This window comes from Protomyctophum parallelum, assembly GCF_964188405.1.
Source record: "Protomyctophum parallelum genome assembly, chromosome: 15".
Taxonomy (NCBI): domain Eukaryota; kingdom Metazoa; phylum Chordata; class Actinopteri; order Myctophiformes; family Myctophidae; genus Protomyctophum; species Protomyctophum parallelum.
The window spans coordinates 16,239,773-16,256,045 of record NC_139710.1 but is presented as its reverse complement, the minus strand read 5'-3'; the positions used below and the strand labels follow the sequence as shown (position 1 = coordinate 16,256,045).

General features: G+C 41.5%; 1 protein-coding gene across 1 annotated transcript in view; it reads right to left on the bottom strand.

Moving 5' to 3' along the window:
• ipo11 (importin 11) overlaps positions 1-16,273 on the bottom strand; it is a 196,512-nt gene that overhangs the window by 167,509 nt on the left and 12,730 nt on the right. The window contains exons 6-7 of the mRNA XM_083785031.1: positions 4,605-4,737; positions 3,735-3,793 (exon numbers count right to left, since the gene is read on the bottom strand). Coding sequence (XP_083641157.1) covers positions 3,735-3,793; positions 4,605-4,737 — 192 coding nt within the window. The remainder of the gene's footprint in view (positions 1-3,734; positions 3,794-4,604; positions 4,738-16,273) is intronic.

Sequence of the window (16,273 nt, the reverse complement as noted above, 5' to 3'; positions counted from 1 at the left end):
TTTGCAAAAAAATAATAATAAATACATTTTTGGTTTTTATAAAAAGTAAATGTCAAAAAAATGATTATTTTTTTGAAAGTGTTGTGTGGGCACACAATGTGTCATACAAAAAGGTCCAATAAGCCTCAGTTACAGGCACCCCGTTTTCACAACACTAATGGAATACAAAATAGATAGACAACTTTTTTACAAACTTCAGTGGCTTAGTTCACAACCGCTCACCATATTAAATTCTGTACCTTTCCCTTCCTCATGATTTTTTTATCTTTGGCCCAAACTGGGGCATGGTTTATTAATTGTGTTTGCGCCGTGTTCCAGCTCAAATGTAAACAGAGGTGTAACCAACAACAAGTTTGTGCACCAAGCTTACTTACTTTGTTACTTTACATTAAATTATGAAAGTAACTACTTTACTTTACTTTTAAAAAATATATAAAAAACGATTTAGTGATTAATTAATCTCAATTAATCGCATATCAATAGGCCTATTTGACCTGATCATCAGTGAGCTTTTTTTCGAATGGATTTGGATACGAGTGAATCAATGAATAGTGACTACATAAGCATAGGCAATTAAAAAAGTAGTAATAATAATAGTGATAATATTATTTATATAATGCTTCTCTGAGTACTTAAAGACGCTTTTCAATGAGAAAACAAATAAAAACTACTTTATTAGAGAAAAACTAAGACTATGGAATAAAATAAATGAAAGTGGAATGAGATAGCTGGGGAAACAAATATTCTAGAGGTGTGTAACGGTTTGAACTTATAGGTGGTGGCTGGCATGTCTTGTGCGTTTTGGGAAGTGCATAGTTTTGACAGGTCTGCCTGCTGTGGACAGTGAAACCCTGACCATTAAACACGGGCAGACGCAACATCGAGTGTGAGGGTTGGGGAACGGATGGAAAGTACCAGTGTTATTAGGAGGACTCCTTGGCTTCTAACGATATGGACCAGAGTTAAACTAATGTTAGCTCCCATGCTAACTACAGTAGTTGCTACCCTCGTCAGAAACAACACCACCATCCAGATCGGGTGGAAGCTGTGCCCGTGGATGGGAAATGAGATTTAAAAGGCTATAGAAGCGTGGATGAAAGGCAAGCACAGATGTGCAATAAATTTGTGTCGTGACTCGTATTTGCGTGTGTATTCCGTCTGACGACGAGTGGTTTATGCTGCTAGTGCGTTGTCGTTGCTGGCTGCTGAGTGCTGATGCATATTTAAGAGCGTCATAAGCATGCGCCCGTCCTGCGCTGGAAGTAGCAGATCTACAAGTTATCTACCGGTCGCAATGCACAGCGCTTTGGGCTTGTACATCTGTGTTTTTCCCGCAGTTAGTTGAGAGGCAGAGCACAAACGAAACTGTCAACACAGAGAGCGCTCTCTAGTCTCTGCACTGCAGTCAGCAGCACAGAGACGCCTGTAGACTCACGGAGCTGCGAGACTTTTCACTGATCACTTTTCACTGATCACATAAGTTGACAATAACGCCATAACGCGGGTAACGCTCGCACAATAACTATAAGGCCGTTATGGAATTGGAAATGTAAAGCGTTAGGTTACAAGTTACTGCAAATAGTAGTTACGTTATGTAACGTAACGCGATGTAAGGGCGTTAGTCACAACACCGTTGATTACTAAAACCAAACACCTTTTTCAACATCTATTTTATTCCCCAAAGCTAAGCTTTGCCTCTGCCTCCCCTCTGGTTCAGATGTGAAACCCCCGTGCCTGCAAAGCCAAGGGGACTGCCCAGTGGCCCACCCAACTTCTAGAGACCAATCAAAACCTTCGACCCCTACCCTGTCTGCCCTCTGCAAGGTTTTTTTCTTTTTTTTTTTGCAAGTAGAAATTAATTCGGGTGTTAGAGGGTTAAGGAGTGTGATTGAATTTGACAGAGGGACAAATGAATGCTTGTACCTATTATATTTGCACGCATGGACCTCGTACCTCCTACCTGATGGCATTAGCCGATACTCAGGGTATAGTACATGGGAGGGGTCAGACACAATTTTCCTAACCTGTCCAATGGTGGCCTGCTCAAAGATGACCAGGGGGGTGATCGGAGGTGTAGACATACCCATGATCTTCCCTGCCATTTTGCCTAATCTAAGGATCTCAGATTTGTATTTTACAGTTAGGTTTCCAAACCAACTGGTGATACCATACCTTAGAATTGACTCTATACTAGCTGATCAGCATTATGTTTCTACTTACACCAAAAAGTCTGAGCCTACGGAGAAAATGAAGGCGCTGGTGTACTTTTGCACACATACTTGTCACATGGGAGTGCCAGCTCATATCACAATCCATGTGCACTCCTAGATATTTATAGGTGGTGACCTGTTTGATGTCATGACCATGTATGGTGATCGTGGTGTGGTCACCTATAGACCTGGGATCCACTACAATCTCCTCAGTTTTTCTTACATTAACTTGTAAGTGATGTTCATCACACCAGGTTACAAACCTGTCCACTCCAGTTGTATGGCTACTGGTGTCAAAGAACTTGACTACACACTGATTGGGCTGTGAGCTGACACAGGGAGCTGTCCCCTGGGGGGCCCCTGTACTGCTTACTGCCCTATCAGAGAGCGCCAAATTAAAATCTCACCTGTTGTGGCCTGTTAGATAGAAAGGAGAAATACCATCTAATCAGAACTGGATTCACCTTCATCTCAGATAACTTACGAAGAAGAATGTCTGGATGGATTGAATTAAACGCTGAGCTGAGTTTTTGTGACTGGTTTACTGGATTTAAATACAGACTTATATGTGGGGGTGAGATATTTAGTCATATGATCGGAGGTGATCCGATCAGAGTGATCAGAGGCTAGTGGGGCCATAGCTCTGGCTGTATAAGCCCCCTTGATGTTACCGAAACATTTGTCCAGAGTGTTATTTGTTGTCCAGAGGCAAGTTTCATTTCAGAATGGAATGGTCAAATGAGGCAAGGTTCATTCAGCCTGTCTGTAAAATAAATTGCAGCAGTGCCCCTGCTTTTAGAAAATGTTCAGGATGAGCCTGCTAGCTCAACCAATTAGTACACTAACCACAGTCAGTTGAGAGCAATTATTGCACTGACCACAGTCAGTTAAGAGTAATTAGTGGTCAGTTGTGAGGACTGAGGACCCGGGTCAGACTCTTGGCATCACAACTACAACTCATGTCTCCTGTCTCTCTATACTTTCCTATCTGAATAAAGCAGAAAAATATAAGAAAAAAATAACTGGGTCTGGGTATTTTGATTTTTTTTCCTTACACCAATTTATAAGGTTCCGCTCACCAGGGAAATTCCTCAAAGCCAACCAGTGTCATGATTTGGTTCAAACAAACCACTCATGACAGGCAGAACGAGAAGCGGCAAAAACACGCAGTTCACACTCAAAAAACCAGAAAGTTTTGTGAAATGTATTCCATTAACTCTGAGTCATGGGAGAACCGAAGCTATCCCCCAGACACACCCTCATATCTATTTGAGACAGAATTGAATTAACTGCTCCATGAATTTGGGCTTTCACCACCCGATGGCCATGAGAAGAGCTCAAGAATCAAATCCAGAGTCCAGGCACTGTTAATCTTAACCGCCATTCACATTTTGCAGAGTGCAACGAAACTAATTTTCGAATCAACAGACCAATAAATAAGAACACATTCTGAAATGTACGAGTGGCTCCACACCCACTAGATTACCTTTTTAAATAAGCCCTTTTTTCCTCCGTCTCACTCACCATCACTTCCATATTCTGTTGTGGCTCTTGAAATCCATGGACAGTCAGTTTGCGAAGAACTGTGGAGAGGGAGAGAACAAATTAACCCAGGTGCAATAACTGGCACTCATTATGAATTATGCAGTCAATGAATATTTATCAATAAAATCATGTGGCTGTTTGGGTGGGTATGAGTGGAGATTCACAGATTAATTATGTGGTAGAGAGGAAAGCCCTGAAACAAGTATCAAATATGAATCTTCCCAGTACTAAGTTTAGGATCAATGCATCAATGAGCTCATTTATGTGTAAGTAAGTAGGGTCCATGTGACCCATCTCCTGTTTCTATACAGTGAGGCAGATTCATGTACAAGTACACCCTGTGGCCATGACGCAAGCATGACCCCCAATACAACCCTTGACTGCCAATTATTTATGTGCAATGAGTAATAGGTAATCTTTCATGAACTTCCACAAATTTCTGGCTTTTAAGAGACCAAACACAATTGGAAATTGTGTATGTGTTTCACACTCAGACACTCAGACTCCATCATGGCCCATAGCACTTACCCTACCCCCTTAGATAGCATTTCTGTAGACTTAGATAGCATTTGATACAGATTTATAGCATGTTATGTAGACAACACTATAATTGCATTGTATGTAGTCATAGCACATCATAGTACATATGTATAGCATAGTATAGTATGTATAGTTTATATGTATAGTTTAATTATATAGATATTCCACTGTTACGTTTTTAGCTTACGCATGTTTCATGATAAATGCTTTTTATGCGAGTATTCCCATGCTTTTTGTTCTTGCTTAATGTAAGTCGCTCTGGATTAAGAGCGTCTGCTAAATGCCTAAATTGTAATTGCGTTTTGCTACCTTTAAGGGAGAGCAAAGTCCTCTCCAATGAGCTGAGGGCTGCCGCCTCGTCCCTTGCATAGATCTGCTGGAGGAAGCAGCCGGTGTGGTGGCTCCAAAGTGAGCAGGCAAAGCTGTAGATACCCGATGCCAGCTGCCAGAAAAACACACACACACACACACACACACTCAGTGATCACAAATGGACACACTGATTCAGAAGTTTCAGAATTTAGAGAATTCAAGTGAATCCACATAAAATAAGTCACAAGATAATCTACCAGTAAGACGCCCTGAGGGCGAGAAGTTGAAACAACAGGTCTGGGAATGCCCATATATGGTCCTTTTTATCTTCTTTTTTTTTAATGTAGGTTTTTGGGGCGGTAGGGCATGAAAAGTGTGCCAATTAGTAAGGCCAGGCGGGACCTGTAAGCCTGCTGAGAACGTAGTTTTCGCTTGCTGCCGGGCGTGGCTGCGCTAATAACTTTGGGGCGGGCACGTCTAGAGTTTGAATGGACAGGTATCAGTCAAAAGGGAGACATCGAAGATGGAGGACAGGTGGGGAAAATCAAATATGGAATGTCAGAACAGGTCAGCTCCATGGAGATCTAAGGGTTTGAGGACAGATAGAGTTGCTGGCTGATCCAGTCTACTCCATGTATGGCCATCCATGGTTTGATGAGGTCAGTGTTACGAGGTGTGACGGACGGATGGACTGACTGACAGGTTTTGCAGGTTTTCATAGTAATCTGCGACCTGCAGTCGCAACAATCTACATATTGTAATCTAGCAGGAGTATAGCCTGTAGTTGAGCAGCGTGTGTGTTGATTTATCAAGCTCCTCCTCAATTTCCTTGTTTGAATTTAGGCATTGCCTTGGCGATTTTAACTTTGGTGCTTAACTAAGTGAACAAAGTACTGTAGGTATCAAAGGGCTTGGCCTCTTGAGGCTGTTTCACTATGCAATTTTTTTTTGCATAGAAATTAATGGGAAGCCAGTTTGAACTATCATGCTACTGTATGAATAAAGGACTGAAGCAATTCATAGAAAACAGACCGTTTCATAATTCCCTCATGTGTGCTTGCAGAACACAACATTTTCAACTTTCACAGCTCAGTCAGAGTTCACTATAAAGCTGCCAAGACATTTATCTACCTGCCTGTTCATTTCTATTCATGTGAATGTCATTTTCTTTTTAAATTAAATTCACATGACCCTATGCCATCCCCAACCCTTTTGTGTCATCTCCAAAACCCTCAGAATGCTCGGTTTCTAGGCAACCAGTGACAGCACATCAGGGGACCAGTCTATCCTGGGTAGTGTGATAGACTGTGTGTGTGTGTGTGTGTGTGTGTGTGTGTGTGTGTGTGTGTGTGTGTGTGTGTGTGTGTGTGTGTGTGTGTGTGTGTGTGTGTGCGTGCACGTGTGTGTGTGCGCTCGCAAAATATCAGTTATTTGGAGATCAATAGTGGCAAAGAAAACAAGGAAACAGCAGCCTTCGGGACAAAAGAAAGACCTGTGTTTTATTTTAATACACTTTGTTTTCGTCAAATTATCCCAAAAAGAAGAACTAGATAAATGTGCTCAGGTCTCCACCAGGCCAGGTAGCTTATTGTGGACCAGTAAAGTAGTTTGGAACCCAGTGGAAAAGGGTGTGGCTTATTTGGGTAGTTACGTAATAATCAAGCTACACTATTAGCTACACAAGCTACACAATTAAACAAGTATAAATCAGCATGAAAACTCAATGACAAATACTCAAAGAATAAGAAGAAACACCCCTCTCTGCATAGCACTTGGCCCCTTCCTCCTCAAGGGAAATGCCACCAGCAGTGCAGGAGAGAAAATTAGCAAACAATCAGTGAACATTTAAATACCAACACACTCTTAAACATCAGTCCTTTCATGTTATAGAAAGCAGTTTGATCCATATATATATATATATATATATATATATATATATATATAGGGCACGGGTTGCCCCGTGACAGTCCCCATTGGAGAAGTCAAGTAGAGTGTGCAGCGATAAAGCCTTACAAACAGCAACCATAGACACACCACCATAAATTTACAACATACCGCTAATTATATTACCTGAAGCGGTCTCGCTCAAATTGCAATGGGTCACAGCCATCTGGCCAAAACACTGACAGGCAGTTTACTCAAGCTTAACATTGGCAAATGGCAATTAAAGCATGCTACTGTATCTAGGGTGATATAAGCAAAGTCAAACAAATATGAACTTTCCTGTAAAAAGAGGGAAAAAAAAGATTACAAAGTCAGCACTCCTTCTAAAGCAATCAGTCTAAAGGCAGCACTGATAAGTGACTCGGCAGTCGGCACCAGGTAAAGTGATTTGGTTTGATTGCGTGACGATTATGTTAAGTCTCCCCTTCAGTCGCTGTAACAGCAGCACCGAAATCACAGAATCCAATTCTAATCAAACACCGTGTTTGGCAGAAAAGTAAAGTGAAGGAAAAGGGAAAGCTTCTACAGTACTTGTTAGTTTGAGCTGCTGTTGATCGTGGGGTTTGGTTTGGGTAGATGGCGGCGAGGGACAGTGTCAACCTGACTTCATGGTTGTATAATATTCTACACTCTTGGGAACAGTTTTCTGTAATGCCAATGTTCCAGTTGCCATCTCACTCCATTTCAAAAATGGGCTTCCAAAGGATTACTATATAAACAACATTGGATGCTTGCAAAAGTGAAAATGGTACTGTTAACTTTAAAACTACATAAAATAACAGAACTCCATTAAAGATGTTACTTTCCTCTTCTACCCCAGATGCGTTTCCAAACAGAAAAGTCCTATGTGATTGCGTTAGAGTTGAAAGAAATTGAAATGCATAATGATGTAAACATGAGCCAGGAATTGTAAACTCCAATGGGCTCCTACACAACATATCATCTTGACAATCGACGATTGTTTGACTATTAACTATTTATTTGAGTGTGAGAGAAGAGACTTAGCCTGGAAACCAGACGAATCTGCCAGTGGAAAACAAAAACAAAATCACACTCGTGTGAAGTGAGGGGTTCCCACTGTGGTCCTGTTTTTGAGGGCCTCCTATGTCCAGCTTTTAGTGTGTGTGTAAACACAAATTGTGTCCTAACACAAACATTAAATGTCATTGATAATGAATAGACAATTTTAAGTGTTTGTGTAAACACAAACATTGAAGACGAAGGTGAGGACGCAAATTCTGATTGGCCGGAATGAGATGATGTATGATGATGTTATGTACGATGATAAGAGACTTCACACAGGTGTGAAGTGAGCTATGCCCAGCTTTGTGTGCGTGTGAATTTTTTTCCATTTCACACTGGTGTGATTTTTGATGATTTGTCTGGCTGAGCACCCAATGGCGATTATTTGATTGGCTGAGCAAAGTTGCCAAAGTACATATTGAGGATAAAAAATGAGGGGAGATGAAGACGCTAATTTTGATTGGCCGGAATGTGATGATGTATGATGATAAGAGCGCACCTCACTTCACACGAGTGTGATTTCTTGAGTGTGTGTGTGTGTGTGTGTGTTGGGGGAGGGGGTGAGAGGCGGAGCCCCCTGAAGCTGTGACCTTTTTCAATAACAGTAATCAGTTGATGTGTAGATCAGGTCACCTGTGGTCAGAGGGGCAGAACAGACATGAGCCCACCATGACACACAACTCTACACAGAGAGGATGGATAACACACATACACTTTGTGGTGATGATCACAGTGACACACACGACAAAGGGCAGACGTTTCAACAACTATCTGCAGACTTTGACAATTTCTCATGTGACAACAATGCCCAAATTCTACAAACGTTTATTTGATCATCCGCCTTCAATCTGTGATGGTGTGTTCCCTTTTAATCTCTTTGTTCTACAGCCAGCCAGCCGGCCTGTGTCCGAGATGTGTCAACACCTGGCTCCAGTACTCAGCACGCTTACCTGGGCTGGATTCCTTTTGATATTCACATTATCATGTCTCGTCTGGTCCACATTATTGCTCTGAGCAAGGTCATCACAGCTGCATTATCAAGGAAAGATTGCATATTCATGAGCTCCAATTGGTAGCAGAGAGCACCTATTACTCGATGATATGATTTTCATTTGTGCAATCGCATTGTGAGAGATGTCATCATCCGGGCGCAGACCATTAACCGCAGTGGAGCCTTTACGAGTGCTGACTATTTGTGGATCCATTTAAAAATCCATGATGCGTTTTATTCATCCCTCACATTAAGCCCCTTTTTTTGTTTTTGTTTCCATATAAGGTGGTATAAGTGTAAGAGTGCCAGGGTGGTGGGGTCCATAACAGCAGCAATACATTTTCATGTTTTGGATCAAATAAAACAAAATAAGAGGTCCACAATCACACTTTGATTAACCTTGACTATTCCTGTCAGGTTTATGATTTCTTATCCCTACCTGCAATTCATGTCTCTGCTTCTCTGTCCCTCCTCTGTCCTCTCCCTTTATTTCTCTTTCCTCCTTGGTTCACACTTTCCCTCCCTTTCACCAAAAGCTAAAACATTCCTCTGTCAATGCACAGATTGGTTGTGTCTGGTAAGGTCACTAAGGTAGTCTTTACACGAGAATGGTGTTAATAGAAAACGGCAAAATAAATCGTTTGCTGTGGTCCCTTTAGACGAGAACGCTGTTTTCAGGAGGTGAAAACGCAACAAAGTGAAACCACCTCCCAGAGTGGAAATCTTTGAGAACGCCGTTTTATCCCTTCTCCGTGTAAACGGGCAAAACGGTGAATCCGCAAAACTTATGACATCATGGCTCACAGCGCATATATGTTTATTTCATTAATGCAGAGCCATATATGATATAATGGAGTTCCTGAACAAGCCTCCCTCCTCGCCTACAAAGCACTGCTCATCAGCGATGGTGAATGTAAAACCATGATGTAAATAAAAAGACTTGCGATAGGCAGCAGCCGCGGCGGCAGCGTTTATGTAGCCTAATGTAGGCTATTATAAAATATATAACCATCCTGTGACGTGCTCTGCCTGCATGCTCTGGGTTGCGTGAAGGAGTTCTTTTCTTGTACGTGAGTGACTGGTCTATTTGGCAGCCCGTTACCGCCACCTAGCGACATTATAGTGTTTTCATAAAGTGTGCGTTCTTGTGTAAAGGGTCAATAAAAATGAGAACGCAACAGGACTTTGACGTTTTATCTGGAGATGGTCGCCGTCTAAAAGAGGCATAAGGCCCCTAGGGCTGCCAAGTTTCAGGAAAAGGCAAGAGTGAGACTTTAGTGTCCTGATGCGTTGAATTTGTTTTGGCTTTTTTAACAGATTTAGAGGAATACAGACATCCTACCCTGGAAAAAAATCCTAAAATATATATATTATCTGTTTTTATTTCTCAATTTACTTCTATATTTGTAAAAAAATTAATAAACAGAACATTTAAAAAATATATATATATCATCATCATCATCATACTATAATTCTAACAATGTCTGAGTGTGTGTCTGTCAGAAACACTGCCGTAACTCCTTACTGCCTGCACCAATCACTCCCCTTTTTTCGATTTGACACATTAATGATTATTAATGAATTGATTAGTTAATTACAAACGCACCCGGGCGCAGTACCCCCCACGGCCACAAGGGGGGGGGGGGGCAAATATCTCACAACGGGTAAGGGCTAGTATATTATAATATCACATCACCATATTTGTATACTGTATATAGGCTATATATATATTATTTCTTACTGCAAAAGAAAATGATAGCTAGCATATGATGCTGAATAATAACCCACCTTTTGAATAATAGCATTTAACAAAATGAGTGAAAGAGTTGCACCAGGTGAAGAGATGGTCAGTCTCCTATTGGTCACATGGTGCACCGTACGTGTGCCTCCATATGTGTGCCCATGTCTCCTATTAAATATCCATATTGATTTACTTTAAAGTCTGACTTTTGAAAACGAATTCTGATGTGATAAGACAGACATCATCACAAATGAATCACCCACCTCAGTGGAACATTCTAAGTCTGTCAAAAAAACTAAAAACTGAAGAGGCTATAGGAGAACCCGATTTGGATAGGGACACATGATCTGATGCAGGACAATGTCACTATGACAGAAAGAGACAAGATGGGTATGCTGCCACACTCATCCTTTCACCCCATAATCTCAGTGGAAATGGGGGAATAAAAAGTCAGATTCTAAGACTGGAATTAGGTAAAAATCCTTATTTTTACATTTTCTTAGTTAAAACCATTCCATGATTTCCCCATGCCCACACACTTTTCTCTCGCTCTCTGCACACACCACATTTGACCCTATAATGTGCGAACTGGCACCGTTCCTCATCCTCGTGCATCAGAGACACACCAGTGATAGACACTCACTCGCTTATTACAGCACTGCATTATCTCATGCAGATCGGCTACTTTGCCATTTGTGAGGACGTGCGTTATTACGTGGCGGAGCCGCGTAATAAATATTATGAGAGCCGGCTTGCCTTTCTTTGGCACATTTTATGCCACCCTCGGCATGCGTATTGTGCGTGTGTGAGAAATGGGAGGTGTGGCGTGGTGAGTGGTAAAAGGTAAAAATGCGTGACTCTCACTCTCAAAGGGTGAGACTTGGCAGCCGTGCAAGGTGCCAGTGTTTACAACATATGCAAACACATCCCTCCCATATACAAGTGGAGAGCAAAATAAGAGTGAGAGAGAGTTAAGCCAAAACATAATTTGTGCTCTAAACAATGTTGCGTGTGGCCATGACATCACTCACACACACACACACTCAGTCATTCAATCATTGTCTGTGCTAATTCTCTGTCTCTCCTCCCCACTCAGACTGACACACCCAGACTGGCATACCTGCAGCAGATTCCCCTAATTGTCCTCTGCTGCAGCCCTCTCTATAAAAGCCAGCCAGCTCAGTGTCATGGCAGACACAGACCCAGCAACATCTCACTCCCACACTATGCCGATACTTGTTTTCAGTTAATCTTAATTTAGTTTAGTTTGGCCTGGAGATGACCGGCAGTCCTAGTTTTCGTTATATTATTTAGTTGGTTGTAGGTAGGGGAGGGGGGAAACAGCTTCGACGTCCCTACAGGGGGTGGCCTGGGGCCCCCCTCATTCTCCTGTTTTGGCCGACATCTCCAGGTCTCCTTTTGTTCTCCTGAGTTGGTAAAGTTGAACTGTACTTTGTTTTATATTGTTTGTTGATCTAATGATCCAGAGTGGTTAATAAAATCCGTTAAACTTGTGATTTTGTGATGTCCTTCCTTTATGTTGGGGTCTCCAATTCGAGCCACTTGTTGTACTTGCATACTTTGTTTGGAGACCGTAACAACAAACATTAGAAAGTCTATAGACACGGCTGTACTCCATGTTTGAGAAGTGTTCTAAACAAACAATAGAAAAAGTTCATAGACGTGGCCATGGCTGCCATATGACGTAATTTCCGAAAGCCAGATGTCGGAGGAGCTAGCGCCCCTCAAAAACATGTGAAAAGAAGTTCAAGAGCTCTGAAGAGATATGAGACTGTACCAGACAGTGCCCTTGTGGTTAGAGTGTCGGCCCTGAAACTGGGAGGTCGGGGTTCGATCCCCTGCCGGGTCATACCAAAGACTGTAAAAATGGGACCGAATGCCTCCCTGCTTGGCATGTTGTCGCATGCTTTAATGCCGGTAGATGACTAGTAGACAAAACAGGAAATCGCAGGACTCAGGATCAGGATTCAAACTCCATTCTTGTATTCATAGTTTCTCAGTACATGGTCAGTACACAGAATGGCAGCATCACTGCCTCCCAGCTCTCCTTCATCAATCCCCACACACACTTATATTGACAGGCAATGTTCACATCGGTAACAACGGATAAAGGGACCAATTCCTTACATGGACATGTAGGTGTTGTTCGAATGACCAACAGATGGTCATTCAACAAATCCTTACAAGGACATGGGTTTTGTTAAAGGTGCAGTCTAGTTTGGGTTTTTCTGATGACGAGGACATTGTGTGTGACTGTGGCACTGAGCCGCAGACCATGCAGCACCTCCTCACATGCCCCCTGCTGGAACATCCCTGCACAGCATCGGACTTGGCAGAGTTCAACGAAAAGGGACAGCAATGTGTTCAGCTGTGGCTGAACCACATCTAGCGTGTATTGTAACCAGGGGGGCAGTCAGACAGATATTTCGTGAAGCCACTAAGGAAATCGGGACTTCCTGAAAGTTCATATAATGGCCTGTTGTGGCGCCGTCATTGGGCCCAAAAAAACCCATATCTCCATAGAGGCCCATGTATTTGGGTCCAACTTCACCTAGACTGCATTACCTTAATAAACATGGTCATGAATACTTTCTGCTTCCAGTCACTAGTTTAAAGTCTCATTTCTCATGTCATAATATTCTTTTTGGAAAATGATGGTCCCATTATTAATTTGTTTTACCATAAAGTCGCGTATGTTCTGAGGGGCGTGGCTACCGTTACAGTCTATGATCGGGAGCCACCCCCCGTTGAGTCAAAATAAAAACCAACAAAGAGTAAGGGGGGGGGAAGTCCCACCTCGTTGTCTGGGCCAGCCAATGGCCAGCTGGGCCCAAACGGAGCCAGCCAATGGCCAGCTGGGCCCAAACGGATCTAGAAATACGGCGACTTACAGTGCAAGGAATTACAGGCTTCATTTTACGCCCATGTTAGACCCGGGGAACGCTTTGTCCATATTTTTTACAGTCTATGATTGTAACTAACTGTATTGTGGACACGATAAGAAGAAGTTTGGGCTATTTGTAACTGTCACAGTTTGTCAGAGGAGAACAATTCCCTTTCTTACTAGTAGGCCACATTCAATTAATCCATACTACTAGTGTTATGAATTTCTCCCACCACAGGCACTCAGCATCAATGGGTTGGATTGGGAGCAGGGGGTCAAATCAACTAAGGAAATGATTCCTGAGCGCTGCGCAGCTGCAGCTCACCGCTCATTGGCTGCCGCTCACCGCTCCAATGGGTCAAATGCAGAGAACTATTTTCACTGCGGTAACATGTGTGACAAATCGTACGACGTTGTACTGAAGGTTTTTAAATCATCCATTATTTAAAGACATAAAACTAGGCCATGAACATAGCCTTGAGGTAATCATGTATGAATACAAAAGGGAACTTTTCACATGTAATGCTACGTGTTATGGGCAAAGACCTTTCTGCAGTATTAATAGCTTTCCAACAGTATATTTTATTAGACTTCAATTAATCTGCAAGGGAATCGTAATAAGTACTGTGAAACAGAGATCTTGTCTGAATTGATGTGGCATACACAAACTGCACACATTTGATTTGTAGGGATGTAAACAATCCAAGTGAGGGTTGGTTCAGGACAGGTACACCAGAATTCTTCCAAGAAAATTAATGAAGTAGGTCTATGTATCTGTCTATCCATCTATCTATCCTTCCAGCCATATTCATTTAACGGATATAGAATATTATCCAATTCCATATGCATCCTCCTGCACCTGAAAAGCTAGTTATTTTTAGGATTTTTTTGAAAGGCGCTAGCCCCTCCTATATACAGCTTTTGTCCACACACGTCTCATATTTGCCATTGACAATGAAAGGAGAAATTAGGTCATTTGTCCCTCAAATATGACGTAAATTTGTGGCAACACAAACATTAAATGCCGTTGACAATGAAGGAAAATGTAGTCATATGTAGACGAGCAAATCGGCTAACCAACCAATCACATAAATTCAGTTCAATGAAAGGAGAAATGAGGTCATATGTGCCGTAAATCAATATGAACTGCAATGAACGCAGAAATTACGTCAGAATTCCGCTAAATATGACGTAAATTAAACATCAAACGCCCCCTACACAAGAATACATAACAAAATACAAATTTAATTGGTATTCATCTCATATTAAATATCTAGGTGTGAATTTGCCCAAGGACCTGTCACAATAATTGTTTGAATTACAAAGGTGCAACGTTAAAGATGTATGATGATCTTGGCAGGTGGAGCATGCTTCCTCTCGATTTAGGTGGCAGAATAAGAGCAGTCAAAATGGTAATTTTACCCAGATTACTATACCTTTTTAGTTTTTTGTCACTGCCAGTAGAAATACCTTTAAAACTATTCAGGGAATGGAATAAACATGTCTCACGTTTTATTTGGGATAAAAAAAGGCCAAGGATGAAATTTTCTACCCTACAACTGCCCCGAGAGAGAGGAGGCATGTCTCTCCCATCTTTAAGGGACTATTATCTAGCAGCTCAGCTAAGACCCTTGGTATATTGGTGTAACCGACCCTACATTGCAAAATGGAAAAGCATAGAGTTATCCCTGATGGATATACCAATACAGTCACTATTAGGTTGCACTGACAGAGAGAAAGGAATGTTTCAGACAAGGAGTCAGTGGGTAAATTTATCGTTCAAAATATGGCTGGAAGTTGTTAAACGCTTCCAGCTTCAGAGGGAGGCAAAACTTTTAAGTTGGCCAGCATATGACCCTGACTTCATACCAGCAGTATTAGACAATAGGTATAAACAATGGCACCACAATGGCATCACCTCTATATGTACTATGATTAGAAATGGAGATATTGACAGTTTTGAAAACCTAAAGCAGAAATATGGGTTGGCTAACCAGGACTTTTTTTTAGATACTTGCAGGTAAGGGATTATTTTGGTAAAAAAGGGTCTACTCCAGGTATTACAATAAGCCTAACCACTGTATTTACAAATGCTTATGGCTCAGGAAGTAATAGGGGTCTTGTAAGTAAACTATATAATGGACTTATGTCGTTGAAAAACGACTCTACAATATATGTGAAAGAGCGATGGGAAAAAGAGTTGGGCACTGATATAAGTGATGAAGTAACTATGGATGAATATATGGGAAACGCAATCAACGACCACCAATTCCTTGACTTGGAGAGACTTTTGTTGGAAAAACCAGATTCGCTTCTTTATTACTCCAAAACAGAAGTCCAAACAGACTGGCAACCATATGGACTGTTGGAGAGAATGTGGAGATACAGTGGTTGATCATGCACAGGTCTTTTGGTCTTGTCCTGTAATTCAACCATTTTGGAAGGAAGTGACAACACTTATCTCAAACATTATTGGTTTTGGAATAGATGATACATTCACATCTTTGTACCTATAGGACAACTCCCAGATGGGCTAAATCAGGATGACTCCTACTTACTTAAGATTTTACTTGTAGCAAGCAAAAAAGCTATTACAAGACATTGGTTACAAAATAACTGTCCTACTGCTGACCTATTAATCAACATTGTGAAACAACTACCGGTACATCACTTAGAACAGATGACCTATTCTATAAGACTGCAAAAAGAGCTGGGTGAAAGAAGATGGGAGAAATGGACAGAGTATTTAGCTGGGGGAGTGGATATGGAGTGAATATGGGCTGTGTCTTTCCAGTTGTCAATGAATGTAAGGAATCCAAAAGTCTGTAATATGTATTGTTGTTGCTGTACATCACATGACCTCTTTTGTTTTAGTTTTTTTTGTCTTTTGTTTTTATTCAGTTTTTTACTGTTGATGTTTCTGTTCTATTGTATGCCTTGTTTGTCTTGTGTTGATGCTGGGTTGTAGCAAACCCTGAAGCCAACGCTGAAGGCAGTATTTAAGTGGACTTTAATGCATTGATTGTATACTTTACTTACTTCAGGGCCATTAGTTTCTGTGC